This window comes from Moschus berezovskii, chromosome 9 (genome assembly GCF_049115385.1).
Source record: "Moschus berezovskii isolate FMDL1 chromosome 9, NW_MosBer_1.0, whole genome shotgun sequence".
Lineage (NCBI taxonomy): Eukaryota > Metazoa > Chordata > Mammalia > Artiodactyla > Moschidae > Moschus > Moschus berezovskii.
This window is the reverse complement of record NC_142468.1, coordinates 14,746,685-14,768,050: the sequence shown is the minus strand read 5'-3', so window position 1 is coordinate 14,768,050 and position 21,366 is coordinate 14,746,685. Positions and strand designations below refer to the sequence as shown.

The 21,366-nt window shown below is 42.2% G+C and overlaps 2 protein-coding genes across 2 annotated transcripts in view; one reads left to right on the top strand and one right to left on the bottom strand.

The window, feature by feature from the left end:
* TMED8 (transmembrane p24 trafficking protein family member 8) overlaps positions 1–10,302 on the bottom strand; it is a 38,508-nt gene extending 28,206 nt beyond the window's left edge. The window contains exon 1 of the mRNA XM_055435927.2: positions 9,917–10,302. Coding sequence (XP_055291902.1) covers positions 9,917–10,034 — 118 coding nt within the window. The 5' untranslated portion in view covers positions 10,035–10,302. The remainder of the gene's footprint in view (positions 1–9,916) is intronic.
* SAMD15 (sterile alpha motif domain containing 15) lies at positions 10,242–21,325 on the top strand. The gene is made up of 3 exons (XM_055435926.2): positions 10,242–12,039; positions 13,086–13,184; positions 19,565–21,325. Exons 1-3 carry the CDS (start codon positions 10,393–10,395, stop codon positions 19,784–19,786), a joined length of 1,968 nt encoding a protein of 655 aa, XP_055291901.2. The 5' UTR covers positions 10,242–10,392; the 3' UTR covers positions 19,787–21,325.
* Positions 21,326–21,366: the final 41 nt, after the last annotated feature.

Genomic DNA, 21,366 nt, shown 5'->3' with positions numbered 1-21,366 from the left:
CTTTCAAGGTTCTAGCCCAGAGAAATGGGGGTTCACCAGGGTTCCCCCAACTTGATTAATCCCTGTTGCTTTAATTCAGAGACATACTTCACAGTCTTGCCATTCAGTCTGTCCACTTATGAGTCCAGCATATCCTCTCAGAGGAGAGAAGAACCCCAAATTGGACCCTCATCCTCTCTCTCTCTGCCCTCACATGGATCATAGTCTAATGGTCATTCATTATCTGAGTAGTTCACTGCTCTCCAGGATCTTTAAGCAGATATTTATATTTCAACAATTATTTCCTAATTGTCTCCAGTGGGAGAACTAACCCCAATTATCTAGTCTGCCATTACTCAAAACAAAAACCTGCATCACCTCGCCCCTTTTCAGTTTGAAGATACCTTAGTGAATAGGGGACTGGAATGCAAAAGTAGGAAGTCAAGAAACACCTGGAGTAACTGGCAAATTTGGCCTTGGAGCACGGAATGAAGCAGGGCAAAGGCTAATAGAGTTTTGTCAAGAGAATGCACTGGTCATAGCAAACACCCTCTTCCAACAACACAAGAGAAGACTCTACACATGGACATCACCAGATGGTCAACACCGAAATCAGATTGATTATATTCTTTGCAACCAAAGATGGAGAAGCTGTATACAGTTAGCGAAAACAAGACCAGGAGCTGACTGTGGCTCAGATCATGAACTCCTTATTGCGAAGTTCAGACTTAAATTGAAAAAAGTAGGGAAAACCACTAGACCATTCAGATATGACCTCAATCAAATCCCTTATGATTATGCAGTGGAAGTGAGAAATAGATTTAAGGGACTAGATCTGATTGATAGAGTGCCTGATGAACTCTGGACGGAGGTTCGTGACATTGTACAGGAGACAGGGACCAAGACCATCCCCATGGAAAAGAAATGCAAAAGAGCGAAATGGCTGTCTGAGGAGGCCTTACAAATAGCTGTAAAAAGAAGAGAGGCGAAAAGCAAAGGAGAAAAGGAAAGATATAAGCATCTGAATGCAGAGTTCCAAAGAATAGCAAGGAGAGATAAGAAAGCCTTCGTCAGTGATCAATGCAAAGAAATAGAGGAAAACAACAGAATAGGAAAAACAAGAGACCTCTTCAAGAAAATTAGAGATTCCACGGGAACTTTTCATGCAAAGATGGGCTCGATAAAGGACAGAAATGGTATGGACCTAACAGAAGCAGAAGATATTAAGAAGAGGTGGCAGGAATACACAGAAGAACTGTACAAAAAAGATCTTCACGACCAAGATAGTCACGATAATGTGATCACTGACCTAGAGCCAGACATCTTGGAATGTGAAGTCAAGTGGGCCTTAGAAAGCATCACTACGAACAAAGCTAGTGGAGGTGATGGAATTCCAGTTGAGCTATTTCAAATCTTGAAAGATGATGCTGTGAAAGTGCTGCACTCAATATGCCAGCAGATTTGGAAAACTCAGCAGTGGCCACAGGACTGGAAGAGGTCAGTCTTCATTCCAATCCCAAAGAAAGGCAATGCCAAAGAATGCTCAAAATACCGCACAATTGCACTCATCTCACACGCTAGTAAAGTCATGCTCAAAATTCTCCAAGCCAGGCTTCAGCAGTATGTAAACCGTGAACTCCCAGATGTTCAAGCAGGTTTTAGAAAAGGCAGAGGCACCAGAGATCAAATTGCCAACATCCGCTGGATCATGGAGAAAGCAAGAGAGTTTCAGAAAAACATCTATTTCTGCTTCATTGACTATGCCAAAGCCTTTGACTGTGTGGATCACAATAAACTGTGGAACATTCTGAAAGAGATGGGAATCCCAGACCACCTGACCTGCCTCTTGAGAAACCTGTATGCAGGTCAGGAAGCAACAGTTAGAACCGGTCATGGAACAACAGCCTGGTTCCAAATAGGAAAAGGTGTACGTCAAGGTTGTATATTGTCACCTTGCTTATTTAACTTATATGCAGAGTACATCATGAGGAACGCTGGGCTGGAAGAAGCACAAGCTGGAATCAAGATTGCTGGGAGAAATATCAATAACCTCAGATATGCAGATGACACTACCCTTATGGCAGAAAGTGAAGAGGAACTCAAAAGCCTCTTGATGAAAGTGAAAGAGGAGAGTGAAAAGGTTGGCTTGAAGCTCAACATTCAGAAAACAAAGATCATGGCATCTGGTCCCATCACTTCATGGGAAATAGATGGAAAAACAGTGGAAACAGTGTCAGACTTTATTTTTTTGGGCTCCAAAATCACTGCAGATGCTGATTGCAGCCATGAAATTAAAAGACGCTTGCTCCTTGGAAGGAAAGTTATGACCAACCTTGATAGTATATTAAAAAGCAGAGACATTACTTTGCCGACCAAGGTCCGTCTAGTCAAGGCAATGGTTTTTCCCGTGGTCATGTATGGATGTGAGAGTTGGACTGTGAAGAAAGCTGATCGCCGAAGAATCGATGCTTTTGAACTGTGGTGTTGGAGAAGACTCTTGAGAGTCCCTTATACTGCAAGGAGATCCAACCAGTCCATTCTAAAGGAGATCAATCCTGGATGTTCATTGGAGGGACTGATGCTAAAGCTGAAACTGCAATACTTTGGCCACCTCATGCGACGAGTTGACTCACTGGAAAAGACTCTGATGCTGGGAAAGGTTGGGGGCGGAAGGAGAAGGGGACGACGGAGAATGAGATGGCTGGATGGCATCACCGACTCTGTGGACATGAGTTTGAGTGTACTCCGGGAGTTGGTGATGGACAGGGAGGCCTGGCGTGCTGTGATTCATGGGGTCGCGGAGAGTCGGACACGACTGAGCGACTGAACTGAACTGAGTGAATAAAATGGAAACAAAATAGAAACTTTAAAAGTCTGCCTTCTGTCTGTCACTGGAAAACAGTATAAGCCTCTGTGAGTAGTGAGTCATAATGAATACTTCGATAACATTGATTTTAAGACAGAAATGAAAATTAGCACAAAAATAAGGCTTCCCTGGTGGCTGAGATGGTAAAGAATCTGCCTGCAATGCAGGAGACCTGGGTTTGGGCCCTGGTTTGGGAAGATCCCCTGGAGGAGGGCATGACAATCCACTCCAGTATTCTGGCCTGGAGAATCCCATGGACAGAGGAGCCTGGCGGGCTACAGTCCATGGGGTTGCAAAAGAGTCAGACACGACTGAGCGACTAAGCACAGCACAGCACAGCACAACAAAGGAAGACAGAAGTGGACTTAAAGAGTAACATCATAAAGTAAGCTAACAAGGATATATTGTACAACATGGGGAACATAGCAAATATTTTATAATAACTATAAATGGAGAATAACCCTTAAAAATTATGAATCATTATACTGTATACCTGTAATCTGTGTATTATACATCAATTATACTTCAATTAAAAAAAGAATTACATGAAAATAATCCCTAAGCAGATTTGTAAACCGTATTTCATAGAAATTTCATCTGAGAGAAAAAAAGTCCAGGAGTCAGTTCCTGATGAGCAAATAGGCAAAAAGAGATATGTAGAATGGCTGTAACTTACAAAATAAACACAGTGAAGAATCTCATGACATGCTTGTGTATAGTTTTTCTGAATACATAATACATGCACATTATTCAGAATTCAAAAACCATAAAGGTATAAGTGAAAACTTCCCCCATTCTCAGTCCCTACCTCCAACATTATTAGGTTTTGTGTAGTCTTTCAGAGATATTTTACATTAAAAAAGTGTGTGCATAAAAAGAAAAATATATATATATACACTTTTTCATACAAATAATGGACATACTAGACCTAACACATGCTTTGTTTTCTCCATTTATATCTCAGAGACCTTTCCACAACTATATATAACAAACTTCCTCATTCCTTTCCACAGCTGGTTAATATTTCATTGGCAATGTATTCCATAATTCATTTAACCAGTTCCCTATTGATGGACATTTATGTTTTTTCCAATCTTTCACCATTACAAGCAATGCTATAATAAACTTGTATTTGTTTTAGTTAAACAGGTGTGTGATCTATAGGATAAACTCCTGGAAAAAATGGGGCAACAAGGACATATATTGTAATTCTGAAAGACATTGACAAATTGCCCTCCATAGTATTTGTACCAGTTTTCACCCCCTTCGGCAATGCATGAAAGTGTTTCTGCACACCCTTATCACCACTGAGATATCAAACTACCCAACACAGTCATGATTTCCAGTTTCCTCACAATGAGTCAGGCTGAGCATCTTTCATATGTGAAAAGCCACTTCCCAAAGCATCTGAACAACTTAATGTATGCAGGGGAAAAGAGTGAAAAGAGATACTACTTTTGATTTTTAAGTTTAAAGATATTCACTAAATATAAGAACTACTGGTAAAATAACTTGTAATTGGATTTAAAGAGGCAGGAAGGAAAAAAAGAAGAAATATATGTTTATTTCCAGAAGTTTAAGGTGTTGAAGTTGCAGTCCTGTTTTAAAGAGAAAGAAAACAATTACAAACACAGCTTTTTAGGCTTCCTAAATTTAGTTAGTGAAATTAAGAACACTATAAAGAAGAAAAAGCCAATTTCTCTATAGTATAGCTTTTACTATGTCAGCCAAATGTAGACTAATTCTACAAGTATTCCTAGAAGACAACAGAGAAACCAGGACAAATGTTGCAAATTTAGATGGCACTTAGGACAATGTTTTTATTTTAATTGTATTTATTTTCATATATCTTAGGAAAACTGAGGCATCAAACTAGTAATATCATGAATATTATTTAGAATGAAACATAATATTTTAAACGTCAATTTAAAGAAAAAACAATAACCATTAGAATGTATTCTCTAACGTGGCAAAAATTCTGGCTGTGGTACCTGAATGGCCAAAGTCTTGGAAACAATGAACAGAAAGAGGAAACGGGAAACTCAAGAATAACTCAATTTTAGGGAATTCCCTGGAGGTCCAGTGGTTAAGACTCATTGCTTTCACTGCCTGAGGACCAGGTTCAATCCCCGGTCAGAGAACTAAGATCCCACAAGCTACATGGCTCAGCCAAAAACAATTTTAAAAAAGAGTAACTCAATTTTCAGGGACCTCCCTGGCAGTCCAGCAGTTAAGTCTCCAAGCTTCCATTGCAGGGGACACAGGTTCAATCCCTGGTTGGGGAACTAAAATCCTGCATGCCCTACGGTGAGACCAAAAAACTAAGAAAGAAAAAGAGAGAGAGAGAATAACTCAATTTTGCATTGATGGCCTTTAAAGCAAAAGTGAGAAGGAAAAAAGAAATTTTCTTAAAATAATTTATTTTATATCTGACAATTTTAAAAACATGTTTTCTTTCTATGTTACCAGAATAAGGTTTTAGAAATTCTGGTCATGCTACAGATTTAAATGTAGTGTGTACTTTGTACTCTCTCTACAAAGAGAACCAAAACGCCAGCTTTTTCTAAAGTATTTGAATATCAGGTCAGGGTTCTTCAGAATAGGTCTCACAGGACTTCCCCTTCACTAAACAGGCGGCAAAGATAATTAGCCTAGCCTCTTAGACTCAACTACAGAGGAACCAAAAGCAGGTTATGTGGCTATAGACTCAAGAAGCTTAAATGAAAAGAAACCAGCTGAGTTTAGAGTCCAACCAAATCCAGAGACCATGTCCATGTGATCCAGTTTCTCTTTAGCCCTTGGGAGTGGGTCACGCTCCATGGTCATTACAGATTACAAACCTCGGTTGTACTGTTACAAACAGAATTATGATGGGACTAAATTGACCACCTCAACAGCGTAAAAACACAACTGCTGTTAAAAAAAAAAAAAAAAAGAAATAACCACAGGCAGAAGAAATCTATACTCTTTTGATATAAAACTACAACAGAAACCCCAAAACCACAGGGACTCTTTGGCATAGACATCCACTCTTTTGCTCCATCCAACACAATAACCACCAATTTTAAAATTTTAATTGAAATTGAAATAGCCACAGATAAGCAACATTTCCAAAACTGCAGAAAGACTTATTGCACTGCTCTAAGTCCTACATAAGAATAACAAACAAATTCAAGTTCACCTGACCTGTTTGCAGTCCTTGACGGTCTACATGAGTTGATAGTTCTCAGGGTCATATATACCAGACCAAGTTCTACTGCTACTCTACTCTAACATTTCAAGGTTATAACAGACTTTGTCCTTTATTTTCCCTAAAGCTCCCTAAACTACAAAACAAACAAACAAACCAACAAACCATGAAAGAATGAAAAGAACTATTCTTAAGTGATGTAACATATGCATCAGAGTTTCACTCTATAGAGTGCTCACTCTCTCCTCTTGGGAAGTGAAGGACCCAGGTGCCCCAAATAAAAGACTATTAAAAATAATTACAGTTCATAAAGCAACAAGAACACTATGACCACTGGAGAGCTTAGTTCAGAAGAACATCAACATTCTTCATAACCAAAACCTCAGCTGACAAATATGAAGACCCTGAAATGGTAGTCTCTATCGAGAATACTTTTAAAAAACAAGTCACAGTTATTCTGGATAATTATAAACTCCTGCTTTGACAGAATAAGACACACTGAGACATCTAAACCCTTAATTCAGTAACAACTGCATGTCCAATCTCATTTCTTACTGCACTTTTCCCTCTAATAAAGGATGACAGAAACCTCTTGATTTCATTTTTAGGTCTCTACTGGTTACTCCACTGCTTATTCACTGGGTCATTTTCCAGAGGAAGGCGGCACAAGGATTCAATCAAACTCCTAATTTGAAGCAGCGTACTGAGTTTACTCCCAAGCCTACACACCTCTGAGCTAAGGCAAATGCATGCCGTCCACACTGCTTTGGAAACCCAGCTTAACTCTAATTCAGGATTTCTCGACAGTAGCACTACTGACGCCTGGGGCCAGGTACTTCTCTGTGGTGGGGACAGTCCTGTGCACTGGACGATGTTTACCCGGTGGCTCACCCAGCACAGAATCTGCCTGCAAAGCAGGAGACCCCAGTTCGATCCCTGGGTTGGAAAGATCCCCTGGAGAACGGGATGGCAACCCACTCCAGTATTCTTGCCTAGAAAATCCCACAGACAGAGGAGCCTCGTGGGCTACAGTTCACGGTGTCACAGAGAGTTGGACACAACTGAGCGACTCATATTTTACTTCTTTCCTATACGTGGATGGAAGTTTCTGAGTCTCAGTATCTCAGTAATGGCGCTTCCTCTCCTCCCCAACCCAAGTGACAACCAAAATGTCCCCTAGGAGAGGCAAAATCTCTCCTGATTGAGAACCACTGCTTTAAACTAAAGAACATTCTTGATACGCAGTGGATGCTCCTTCAAATCTCTATGTATGTTGAGACTTCGTCTCACAATCTGGCAAGCATTTCCAGAATGCCTAGGACACAGCATCAAGGGCTCCAGGAGAGAAAAAGACAACAGAGACTCTATCTCCACTCCCCAGCTGACTTCTTGGGGGTACGCACATAAATAACTGCAACAAAAGACACCCAATTATATGAAGTTTTGAATTGTTGATTTTTCTTCCTAGGCACTCTCATCGTACCAAACTAAAAACCCTTTGACGGCAAAGACCATTACCTGCCCGAGAATATCAATGCTTGATCAATGGCCAAAAAATAAATAAACTATTGGGAACTTCATCAAAATAAAGTAACAATTTCATACAGATGGTGAAAACTCCACACCTAACTTGGGCAAGTAAGTTAACCTCTCAGCTGTAGCTTGCTCTGTAAAATGGGGAGGAAATGACTGTTGACAGGATTAAGTCAGATAATACAAGGAAATCTTTTTCCACATTCTGGCACAGAGTAAGCATTCAATTAGTGTAAGCTCTCATTACTATTATCTTATTAGCTATTTTATTAGTAACAAATGTTACCTCAAGGAGAAGAGGTTGTTCTGGAACACAAACAAACCCCTGCTGCTGCTAAGTCACTTCAGTCCTGTCTGACTCTGTGTGACCCCACAGACGGAAGCACACCAGGCTCCCCCGTCCCTGGGATTCTCCAGGCAAGAACACTGGAGTGGGTTGCCATTTCCTTCTCCAATGTGTGAAAGTGAAAAGTGAAAGTGAAGTCGCTCAGTCGTGTCCAACCCTTAGTGACCCCATGGACTGCAGCCTACCAGGCTCCTCCATCCATGGGATTTTCTAACAAACTCCTACACAACATAAAAGAAAACAACACTCACCCTGCTTTCTGAGGGCAAGAGGAAGGAAGTAATCATAAGTATTTCTATCAAGTCCTGGGAGGAAAATGTGAATGCAGGAACCAATTACAAGGGGTGGGCTGGGGGGAGACACACTCAGAGACAAACCCACTATCCTCCAACACATTTCTGGACTATTCTTAAGGCCTTTATATTTAAAATGCTTGGGTATATTTGCCACAAAGATCTAAAGAGGAAGTAAAAAAAAGCCTTAATTTATAAATATTGATAGCTGCAAGGGACAGATGTTAATGAGACATTCTGAGTGTTCATTTGCTCAATCTTTCAGAAAGTAGGCTTAATATTTCTGATTTACTACAAAGCATCAGAGTTCATAAGAAGGAAAAAGCCAAAAATTGTTAAACATTTTAAAGTAAGAGAACATAAAGTCACAGGAAAAGGAAAAAGCTGGGTGATTCAAAGGGGTTTGTGTGTGTGTGTGTCCTAAGTACTCTGGCCCATTAGGAAATGGGAGCTATTTAGGACAGAAGAAAAAGACAAGGAAAGTCACCATGCTGGGAGATGAGCATTCAAGAACACGTCTGACCGCACGTGGAGTTTCGGTGAGCAAAAACAGACCTTATTCTCACAGTAATGGGTAACACCAGTAATCGTGCATACCCTGGGCTAGGCACCAAATGCCTCATACACACTGGTCTGTGCAATCATCCCAGCAGTGTTTCAGGCAGGTACTACAGTGCCCTCAGTTTATAGATGAGGAAACAAATAGAAAAAATAACTTGCCCAAGATTCAGCCTCCAACCCAGGCACCACCTGTACTATATGGGGTCGATTTTAATTTCAGAACTGGAAAGTTAATTCATACTTGCTACTCGGGGAGACCAGTTCTCTCCCCACCTACCCTTTTGTATGTCAAAGGAGCATCTTTTCAGTTGCATTCCGTGTAGAGATAAGGAGACGTGAAAGGTAAAAGTGCAATCGCGGCACACTTTCGCCTTCGAACACTGACAAGGTAGCAATACACAGGGAGGAAACTAGCGTGGGTAGAAACGAGATAAGTCTCCTGAAGAGGGTCCCGGAGAACGACGGAGGTCGCCAACGTTCCTACTTGGTCGCTATTTCCTGCCTTGGCCGCTATGTTCATTCAAAGAGACCCCAGAGCCTACATAACTTCCAACTCTGCTTTTCATCTCGCCCACTCTTGATGGACAGAAAAGGATGCGAGGGGAGGCGCGGGGGGCCTAGGTGCAGGGCGTGGAGGCGGGGGGAAGGAGGCTAGAGCAAATGGGATTCTGGAGAGAAGAAGGCGAGGCTGCCTCTTCGGATGCGGGGCGGAGAGGCGCGTGGAAGAAGGTCAGGACCTGAGACGGAGGTGAGGATCAGGGCGGCGGGGTCGGGGGGCAGCAGCCCAGGAGTGATGGGCGGGCGTGTGCTGAAGGCTGAAGAGCCGCCGGGGGCACAGCAGCTCGGTCACTACCACCGGGGCTGATCTAAAAAGGAAGCGGGCAGGAACTAAGGCATTTCGAAAACAGAAGTAGAAAATAATCTCGAGCGAAGAGCAAGCCCGGAGGATGGCAGCAGCCGGGATGGGGGTGCTGGGCGCAGGAGGGTCGCGGCCCGGGCAGGAGCCGAGGCGAAGGCTCCGCGCGCGAAGGGGCGCCCCCCCAGGCCGGTCCGCTCCTCCAGGCATCGCGGGACGGAGCTCGCCTTGCGCCAAAGCGCGGGGCCCCGAGGCCGGCGGCACGCACCCGCCGGCGCCCGGCCTTGCGTACCTGAGGCGGCCGCCTGGCTCCCCTCCACTCCCGGGTCGTCCCCGAGGCCGCGCGCCGGCCCTCGGCGGGCTGCGGGGCTCCACACGCCCGGCCCCTCAGCCGCCCGCGGGTCCGACATCTGCAGCCCGCGCCCGCAGCGCCGCTGCCGCCCGCCGCCGGGAGCTCCGGAAACAGCCGAAGGCCGAGCTCCGCCGCGAAGAGCCGAGCGGAGCCCGCGGGCCGGAAGAGGCCGCGCGCCCCCGGCCGCGCGCTCGGGGGAGCTCTGGTCAGCGGAGGCTGGCGACCCGGGCTCGGGGGGCGGGGTGGGGTTCAGTTCAGTCAGCCATGGCAGATTTTTAGTCAGTGCTTGAAAGAAGAAACAAAACCCGGGGAGGAGGAAGATTCCTTGAGACCTGGCCGGAAGTCGTGGTCTCCATAGAGACGCTATCGGAAGTTGGAGTTGCTAGGCGGCCTGGGCGCGACGGCTAATCTGCGTCATGGCTGAAGTCCCAGAAGATTACGATTCCCCCTCTGATGAAAATGAAGACCTGAAGACTGAGAGACCGAAACGTCAGTTTCTTCAGGTGACCGAAGATATCGAACCAGGCAGCGTGGCAGAGGCAGGCCCAGAAATTCCCGTAGAGATTGACCAAGAGCCAGAGACAGAGGAAGAGGCCTTCAAAGAGAAGACACCAGAGACTGCTGAAGATGTGCCTCTGCACCTAAAACTAACCTGGACGTCGGAGGAAGAGGTTCCCGACAAGTTCAGGATAGACCTTTTCAGCGAGGTTGAACTAGGGATTCCCCTAGAGGTAAAATCAGAGGCTTTTGGACAGATAGAAAGAGAGCTTTTCAAGGATTTGCAAATCCCTGTGGACAGAAAGCATGAAGAACCAGAGGAGGAAGCCAAACCGGATGTTCCTGAGGATGTACCTGAGGATGTACCCGTAGAAGAGAGCAAACCAGAGGTTCCAGAGGAGTCACTCAGAGAGCAATATGAAAAGACAGGTCTAGAACCTACAGAGCCGACCAAACCAGAATCTCCAAGTGAGAAACCAAGAAAATCAATTGAAGAGGCAGATCAACAGCCACCAAAGGTGAGCACATCAGAGAATCCAGAGGAAATACAAAGTAAGTCACCAGAGAAAAGGACAGAGTCCCCTGAGCAGGCCAAACCAGAGTTTCCAGAAGAGAAACCGAATACAGCCACTGAGGAAACACAAGAAAAAACTCCAGAGCCATTAAAAGAGATCGAATCAGAGTTTTCTGAGGAAAAGTCAAGAAAACCAATTGAGGAAACAGTTACAGAGCCATCAGGAAAGACCACACCCGAAGTTCAGGAGGAGACACCAAGTAAGTCAACTGAAGAGAGAGTTCTAAAGCCACCAGAGGACACCAAACCAGCAGATCAAAAAGATAAGCGTAAAAAGTCAACCGAAGAGACAGATCTAACACCATCACGGAAGTTCAGATCAGAGGAGACACTAAGAAAATCAACTCAGGAGAAAGGTCCAGAGCCCCCTGAACAAACTAAAGCAGAGTTTCCAAAGAAAGAACCAGAGAAAACTGAAGAAACAGGTCAAGTGCCACCACAGAAGATCAAACTAGAGGTGCAAGAGAAGACACAAATAGAGCCAACTAGGGAGATAGATGTAGAGTTACTGGATAAAACCAGACAACTACTTAAAAGAGAGACACCTGTAGAATTTGCCAAGGAAGATAGGCCAGAAGCAATCAAATTTAAACATTCTGTCAACAGGGATGAGCCCGAGTACTCTGACTATCCAATAGGAAAGTTGTTAATAAAAGAAACTAAAGTTTCAAAAGACTATGTATTAGAGCCTCTTCCCATAAGTGAAGTAGACTCAGTGAATACAGATTATGAGTTTTCTAAAGAACTCCAAAATCTGTTCCAGCTTTCTGATACCAATTATGAATTCTACTCCTTTTTCTCTGAGTCTCAGAGGGATGTAAAAGAGTCCTCTGGTGAAAACCAAGATCTGCCCCTAGAGTCAATGAAACTGGTATATAAAGATAGAGACACCCAGCCAGAAAAAAATTCTGATCTACAATTTGAGTATCTTCAGTGGAGCCCAGAAAAAGTTGCCAAGTGGATTTGCCAGCTAGGCTTCCCTCAATATCAGGTACACAAAAATAACATTTTTGTGTATGTGTGTTACATACCCTCATTCCTTTACTTCTTATCCCTCCATCCTTCCCTGAGATTTTGCATCTTCACTGGAAGAAGTGTAGGACAGGCATGGACGATGGTAGAGGTAACTTGGATTTTAATTTTGGCCTTTCCACTGATATATACATATATTCTTATATTGGGAGAGGAGGGAAAGGTCACATTTGTTTTTCCTATTCATCATAGTGATTATACTTCTCTACAATCCTTGACTAATCCTTGACTAATTTATGTAGGCTTTTTTTCATAGAAATCTGTATTCCTAAAAAGATTTCATCTATGGTAGATTTTTTTCGATTGGGGTTTTTCTTTTTTTAATTTTTTTTTGGCTGCAGTGGGTCTTCATTGCAGCTCATGAACTTGGTAACTGCTCCGTAGCTTGTGAGATCCCGACTCCCCGACCAGGGATGGAACCTGCATCCATCCCCCACACCAGAAGGTGGACTCCCAACCACTGGATGGACTACCAGGGAAGTCCCTGAGGTAGACTTTTTGATACTTTGTTTTTATTAGCAGCTCCCTTAACTTGAACTTGCATTGTCAGTATCTACCCCAAATGTGTTATATGTATTGAAATCACCCACCAGTACTAATTTGTATAGCCAATTAACCAAGACTAGTTTTCTTTTTAAAATGGAGTGAATCCTCTTATTTTACTGCCAACTATGTTCTTAGGCTACTATAAACAACACAAGATCTGAAATGTTCGATACTTCTGTACTTAAAAATGTGGTTCAGGTAAGAAAGAAGCACTGGTTGTATCATACCAAAAAGAGAAAAATAAGCAGCAGTATGAAGTTTAATCAAGAGTTTGAGATATGTAGGATTATTAGGATTATTACAATTATTTTTTTTCAGTACAGCACTAGCAACAAACATGATTTATGTATTCCTCCCTCCTAGCCTCTTTCCTTCCTTCCCTCCTCCCTCTCTCTTTCTTGCTTTTTCTTCCTGTATTTGCCATCCATCTTTTGAGTGACGTTCTCATTGTACTGACAGGAGTGTTTTACCACAAACTTCATCAGTGGCCGAAAACTCATACATGTAAACTGCTCAAACCTCCCTCAGATGGGGATAACAGATTTCGAGGACATGAAGGTGAGTTGTACGTGGTTTCCTGATAGAGCACTGCAGCAGTACTACCATCTATCTCAAACCAACCTCCTTTTATTCCAACCTGGCCTTCGATTTCTGCCAGTGGTGTTGTACTCCCAGTCCCCCAGGCTCAAAGTAGTTGCTTCCACTCTTTCCTTTGATCCCCCCACAAAGATCCCAAGAACTGTCTCTCCTCATTTAGCATCTGGTTTTCTCCATTCCCACTTGTTCAGACCTTTATCAGACCTTTACTAGAATATACACAACATTCCAGTATCCTGCTTTTAGCCTCTGTCTATAGGCCCTTTGGGGGCTTTCCAGGTAGTGCTAGTGGTAAAGAACCCACCTGCCAGTGCACAAGACACAAGAGACATGGGTTTAGTCCCTGGGTCGGGAAGATCCCCTGGAAGAGGGCATAGCGACCTGGTCCAGGAATCTTGCCTGGAGAATCCCATGGACAGAGGAGCCTGGTAGGTTTACAATAGGGTCACAATAGAATTGGACACAGCTGAAGCAACATAGCACAGCATAGGCCCTTTGGATTCAAGGGCCCTGATTTTAGACTGTCGCTTTCCAACCATTTACACAGTATTCTCCTCAGAAGCCTTCTTTAGATAGTCTCAACTCCTTAGCTTCACAGTGGTGGGCTTCCCTTGTGGCTCAGATGGTGAAGAATCCTCCAGCAATGCGAGAGACCAGGGTTCAATCCCTGGGTTGGGAAGATTCCACCGGAGGAGGGCTTGGCAACCCACTCCAGTATTCTTGCCTGGAGAATCCCCATGGACAGAGGAGCCTGGCGGGCTGCAGTCCATGGGGTCGCAAAGAGTCGGACACGACTGAGCGACTGAGCACACACACAACTCCTTAGCTTAGGATTCAGGATCCTCCACAGGTGTTCTCCCACCACCATGAATCTCCTGCTCCAGCCGCACAGGTCAAGCTCACACCCTCACAAACCTGTCTCATGCATTCCTCCTCTTATTAATACATCTTTGCTCAGTTCCCCCTCCCCCTGCATGACTACTATGAATCTTAGTCATCCTTCATGACCCCAGTCAATTCTCATCTCCCCAGGAAATTTTTCCCAATCTTCCCAGACCATGGTAGCCTCACCTCCAAAGCTATCTTGCATTTTATGTCTCTAACACCCATATGGCACTAAAACAACAAAAACCCACCATACGCGTTTTGCTTGCTCTACTCCCTAACTTTGAAACAAGTTACATTAACCTCTCTGGACCTCAGTTTCCTAAGATCTCTCCAGCACCAACAGTCCATGATTATCTTTGCATCACAGTACCCTCCATGTATAGTGTTTTGTAGTGTACAAAACTTCCCATACATAAGCTCATTTCTAACCTTTGCTTGAATACCTCCCATCTCAACATACCAGTGGTTTCATTCATTACACTTTTGCCCATAAATGCTCTGCCTTGGTGGTTCTCAATCTTAGATAAGCTTTGGAATCAAATGAGATTTAAAAAAAAAAAGATTCCTGGGTTCCAGGCTCCAGAACTTTTGATTCATTAGGTCTCGAGTAGGCCCTGGAATTTGTTTCCTAGGTGACTCCTTTTTTCTTTTCTTTTTCCCCACCCAAGGGGAATTTGGTGAGTTTTATTTATTTTCTGGCCACGCCACATGGCTTGCAGGATCTGAGTTCCCTGGCCAAGGATTAAACCCAGGTTCTCATCAGCAATAGCACAGAGTACTAACCACTGGACTGCCAAAGAGTTTTCCCCTAGGCAACTCTTGATCAGTCCCCAGAACGATATAATCCCATAAGTCATATGATTTAGAAAGTAAGAAAATTATCCTTGTTAATACATAAAGTCCTTTTTCTGACAACAAGATATAAAGAAATCCTTTAAATTGTTAAATACATAGTCCTAAGTGAACATTTAGCCCCTTGTACTAGTTATTGATAGATAACTATCCTCTCTGAGTTTTTACTGTATGTTGGACACCATACATCTATTACTTCATTTAATCCCCATTTACACAAGAGAAAACTGAGGCCAGAAAAGTGAAGCAACTTACCCAAAATCATTCAGATAATAAGAGCTAGGATTCAAATATATTCTGTGTAATATCCCAGTCCATGCTCTATTTAAACCACTACACTATATTGCCTCTTTTTTTAATATTGCCTCTTTAAATGAATAATTTTGTAACTGTGAACCCACATATACATAATATAGAAAAGGGCAACTTATTACAAATTATTAATTACAATCATGCTTTCATGTAGCTACCAAGTACTACCAGGTAAAGGAGATCAGTCGTGGGTGTTCATTGGAAGGACTAATGCTAAAGCTGAAACTCCAATACTTTGGCCACCTCATGCGAAGAGTTGACTCACTGGAAAAGACTCTGATGCTGGGAGGGATTGGGGGCAGGAGGAGAAGGGGACGACAGAGAATGAGATGGCTGGATGGCATCACCAACTCGATGGACGTGAGTTTTGAGTGAACTCCGGGAGTTGGTGATGGACAGGGAGGCCTGGCGTGCTGTGATTCATGGGGTCGCAAAGAGTCGGACAGGACTGAGCGACTGAACTGAACCAGGCAAATATCTTATCCTTTTTATGTTCAAAAATAATACAACCATTTTTATGAGCTCTAATTTCTACTTATGTATATAATGTACTCAATTTTCTAAATAAAAATAAGGAACAGAAATGCAAAAGTTTTTGCAAAAGTTTTGCAAAAATGCACTGGTACAGTAACTTGTAATATAAATTCCTAAAACATTAAAATACCAAAACTTCAACTTTTCATCATGAGACAGTGTTGAGTCTGCCAAGTCATTTTGCTTTCCTTGACATTTTCATTCCAAAAGTATAATATCAGTGTGAATAATAAAAATTCTAATTATGCTTTTTCTAGTCTTGCAAGAAGCAAGAGGTCTTAAATATCTTCTGAAATCCTCAAGAGTAAACGATGAACCCAGTAGTCTCCTTATATTCCAAGAAGTTTGAATAAACAAACTTTGGAATACTTATTATCAAAGTCAGTAGACAAATATAGGCTCTTCTTGAAATTACTAGGGTAACAAAGATCAAGATATTCATACAGGTATGTTAGATAAGCTTTGCTTGACAGGTCCACGTAAAAAAAGCTAATTATACACTATGATACAGGGAACTTTTTAGAGTTCAAACGTGACCTTAAGCACACCACAGATACCGTCCTTACTGATATACTAAGCGTTTGTTATCCCACCATTGTAATTATAGCACTAGTATGGTATATCCACAGTTTTATCTCATAACAACACTTAAGCAATGTAGTTATCTTTCTCATGCCAACTCTCAGTTATCATCGTTCACAGGCATTAGAGATTGGGAGAAGTCAGGACAGGTTGCTTGAGTGTACAGATTTTGGACATGGCTGCTAAGAAATTGGATCACATGTAAACTGTGCTTCCCATTTATAAGTGAAGTGAAGTCGCTCAGTCGTGTCCGACTCTTTGGGACCCCATGTATTATAGCCTGCTAGGCTCCTCTGTCCATGGAATTCTCCAGGCAAGAATACTGGAGTGGGTTGCCATTTCCTTCTCCAGGAGATATTCCCGACCCAGGGATCGAACCCAGATCTCCCACGTTGCAGGCAGACGCTTTACCGTCTGAGCCACCAGGGAAGCCCCATTTATAAGCCTTGAAGTTAATTCATGGCCAGTTTCTGTTCTCTTCAACTTCCTTTTTACTTTCATAACTTTGCAACTACTCATACTTCCCCTACAGAAATAACTCACCTTTCCCTTTATCCTTCCTAGTACATACTAAGATGACTAGAGAAGAGCTAATGTATAGGTTAGACTGGGAGGAGTGCAGAAGAAAAGAAGCACTAATTCTTCTTCCCTGGCCAAGAGAGCTCTGGAAACTGCTCTCCTGTGTTTCCCATTTGTAGTGATGCACTCCTTTGGTAAGAAGGAGAAAATATTTCTATATTGTCCTTTTCTTGTCCCTACTTATTCTAGGGACAAGCTATTAATAGACAAGATAGCACTGCATTTACTTTAGCTTTCTGTCTTAAAAAAATATTTCTCAAAATATTTTCAACCATTCACTCCAAGTGAATAACAGATAACTCTGTGACAAATATTTGGAGAAGAACAGATGAACTGCACATCCCTTTTATATGCCTGATTGTATATGTCAAAGTAGAGCCCTATCAGCTTTATAATATCTCAGTAATTTTACTACACCTGCCTTGTTGCAAGCTGCTTAAATAGCACAACTCATGTCAACAACATGTCAGCAATTGTCACTAAATGAAAAAAATTTTTTTTTAATTTTCAAGTAATTTTAGTTTTACAGAACAGTTGCAAAGATAGTACAGAGAGTTCCCATGTACTCTTAACCCTGTTTCCCCTAATGTTAACATCTTATGTAATCAGGATACCTTTATCAAAACAAAGAAATGAACACCAGCACAGAACTATTAAACCAACTTTGGACTTTATGCAGACTTCTACAGTTCTCCCACTGATGTCCTTTTCTCTTCCAAGATCCAGTTGGAGATTGCATTTAGCTGTCCTGTTTCCTTGGTCTTCTCCAATATAGGACAGATTGTTGATCTTTCTTTGTCTTTCATGACCTTGACACTTTGAGGAGTAGCAGCCTGGTATTTTGTAGATTTCCCTCAGTTTGTCTCATGTTTCCCATGAAATTACACTTTGTGGGGAAGCCATCACAGAGATGATGATCTCATTTAATCATGGCAGGGAGTACATGGCACTGACATTCTCTGTTACTGGAGACGTTGGCTTTGGTCACTGGGTTAAGGTGGCGTCTGCAAGTTTCTTCACCACACTTACTGTGTTTCTCTTTCATACTCTCTTCACCAAAAGTGAGTTACTGAGTCCAGCCCGCAGTCAAGGGAAGAGAATGAAGCTCCCCCTCCTGGAGGGTGTGAGGGATCTGCAGGCAGTGTGGCAGACCTGGGTTCAATCCCTGGCTCGGGAAGATCCCCTGGAGGAAGGCTTGGCAACCCACTCCATGCTTGCCTGGAGAATCCATGGACAGAGGAGCCTAGTAGACTATGGTCCGTGGGGTCGCAGAGTTGGACAGAGCTGAGCGGCTAAGCACAGTACAGACTTAGAGTAAGCACCACAGTATTAAACATACTGGGGGAGGTAGTTCGAGGCTATGCAAATTACCTGTTTCACCTTAAAGCTTTGCCCATAATTTTAGCATTCATCAATGTATCTTCCCTGCATCAGTTATTACTGTTATTCTAATGATGATTTCCTATTCCTCCATTCCTTTCATGTCTAATTGGAACTCAGCTTAAGGAACGCCTCTGTGTTTGTCTTTTGAATCTTGAAACCTCAGTGGCTACAGACCTCAATTAGTATTCCTACTGGGAATGCAAGGCAATGATATAGACTCTGTCTTTTACCTACAACCATCCCTAGAGTCTGAACAACTCCAACTTAAGTCAGATTTGAGAAGAAAGTTATCTTACTTATCTAAAATGCACTTTATGGGCAGTTTTGCATCAGGCTTAGAAATATCTGTGCTGTGAATTTTATAGTCTTGTAACTATGGTCAGCATTTTTAAACAAATGCAAATTCATTCCACATACTCCTTTGACTGTGTTCTACCAGCAGTCTCATGGACTACATTCTCACCCAGAGGCAGAATATGAATTCAAATAGCAATGTTATAGCAGATCTACAATTAAAACTAGACTTTGAAAGTGCAGTGACAGTTTAATGGAGCATATCAAGTGGCATGGTACTCAGTGAATACCAATTATATTTTAGAGACATTGAAAATTCTGGCAAAAGTATTTTTTAAAAAATATACAAGTATAAGCACTAATAAATTTTAACTGGAATTTTAATGTCTGGTTTTCAGTGTTTGAGATTTATTTCCAGTCCAATGCATTGAATAACTATTTGAGTAATGATTTTTTTCTTAGTTGACTATTAACTGAGCCCCTTATAGACAAGTTATTTATTAACCTTCCTAGAGAAAGTTATGGCTCCTAATCTGAACATATTATCTGCTCATATTGTTGGTCAGATCGCTCAGCCAAAAAAAAGAGAAATGAACCCATCTGTGCCTATTTGATCCAAGGGCCTAGAAACATCTTTAAGTGGTACTTTTAGAAAGATAAATCACATTTAAGAAATGTGTTTTGATAATGCCAGGGTGGGAAACCTTTCAGCTCAGTTCAGTTCAGTCGCTCAGTCGTGTCCGACTCTGCGACCCCATGAATCACAGCACGCCAGGCCTCACTGTCATAGTTTTATTTCCTCATAGAACTAGCTTGAGGGGTTAGCATTCAAGAGGTCTATGAAACTAAGTAAAACTTACTCAGTTATAGTTGTATTTTCAGGAAATTCCCATTAAAAAGCTATCCTTGCATTACAGGTAATTTCTCGGCATACCCGGAAGCTGCTGGGAATTGAAGAGCCATTATTCACACGCTCCATCCGCCTTCCCTATAGAGACAATATTGGCTTATTTTTAGAGCGAAAAGGTCATAGTGGAGTTAAATCTGATTCCTTGACCTTGTCTGAATTTGTGCGAGAACCGGGATTACATGATTATGCTCCACGGGTGACCACCCTTGAAAATGACACAGCATTATAGTCCATGGACCTGTAGGGCAAGCTGGTTCACTTAACTTGAAAATCAGACTAAATTATGTGGGGGAAGAAATGAGGCATTTCTGTGTTTACTTTCTCCTCTTCATTCAGAATCTAAGTTTAAACTGCTGGTCCATTCCTCTTTCTGCCACTGACTCACAGCGCCCTCCCTTTATTTATGTTTCAGCTTCACCCCTTGTTAAAACAAAGATAGCAATAGCTCTCTTTCTGGGTAACTGTAAGACCTCCTGATAAATTCTCCTACTTCATCTGGTTTTGGAACACCTTGGGAAGACATAACTGAAAGTAAAATCACCTGCCAACTCAGATAATCCCAGATAATTATTGAATCAGCATTAAATCAGACTGTGATGCACATTACAGGCACGTCACTAAAGAGATTGCTGAGACAAGGACCTCTCACCCTTTTATATAGCCAGGCAGATATGATCCATTCTTGACATGTTAACTGTCTGTATCCAAAAGAAATTAAAACTTTTCATATCTTTGTGACAAACAGAAAGTTACTACCTGGAGCCACGCCCTTAGGCTAAACTCCCAGTGTCAGGACGACAAAGTAGCCCCGAAATGTTCACATTTCAAAGTGGCTCCAACAGCCCTGCCCCCAGAAGACAGTCCTGGGATAGAAAACTGGCAGAAGGTTTATTCACTTTTTACAAAATATTAGCACACATCTCCAAAACGGAGAAAAAGGATTTAAATTACAAGTTTTAAAAGAAAATGTTTTGTGAAAAAGTGGGGGCAGGGGGAGTTCTCATTCCTTTTTGGCATCAGAGAACAAAAATTTTTAAATATCTTTTTAGATTTGTATTTACCTGTTAAAATAGCATGGCTTATAGAAGTATCACAGACCATGGAGTAGGTCTGGGGTTTGTCCACAAGGCTTTCTTTGCGGCACCACCAGACTTTTAAAAAATGAAATACAGACCAGCGGCTACGCATGACTGGACTGCTCACAAGAAATTAAAAATACTTTTTGTTGCTTGAATGACTCTGATTCCTCTCGACTTTCATAGACTTTAACTTCTCTTTCTCTTCCCAGGCACACTTCTTAATCCTAAAAACCACTGTACCTTATCCAGTTCCTTACACCTGAATGAATATTCAAAGGAATGCTTTTTTATTTTTCCCAGTGAAAGAAAGAACAGTGCCTCAATTTAGCTTTCATACCAAGAATATTAATATTTGATGATGAACCTAATCTTTTCCCCAAGCAGACTAACAAAATTTTATCTTAGGCCATTTAAGATAGTACCATTGAGTCTGCTTGGCTCACAAGCGTGCAAAAGTGAAAAATGTAAATGATTAACCTAAGACCATGGTGGTTTCCATGTACAGTGAATAGCTTTCTTCGAAAGCGCTTTAGCATTTGGCTGACAATAGTTCTGCTTAGTGACAGCATAGTCACCACCATCTCAACTTGATTGTTACTAATACTGTTTTCTGATTGACATAAAGTAATTGCAAAACGTGAAATAAATCTGAACTGTGCTGTGCTTAGTTGCTCATTCGTGTCCGACTCTTTGTGACCCCCTGCACTGTAGTCCGCCAGGCTCCTCTGTC

Excerpts from the sequence above, each read along its gene's own strand:
- SAMD15 (XM_055435926.2), top strand. The coding sequence starts at position 10,393 with ATGGCTGAAGTCCCAGAAGATTACGATTCCCCCTCTGATGAAAATGAA. Across the intron at positions 12,040-13,085 it reads TAGGCTTCCCTCAATATCAG|GAGTGTTTTACCACAAACTT; the intron begins GTACACAAAAAT and ends TTGTACTGACAG. Across the intron at positions 13,185-19,564 it reads CAGATTTCGAGGACATGAAG|GTAATTTCTCGGCATACCCG; the intron begins GTGAGTTGTACG and ends CTTGCATTACAG.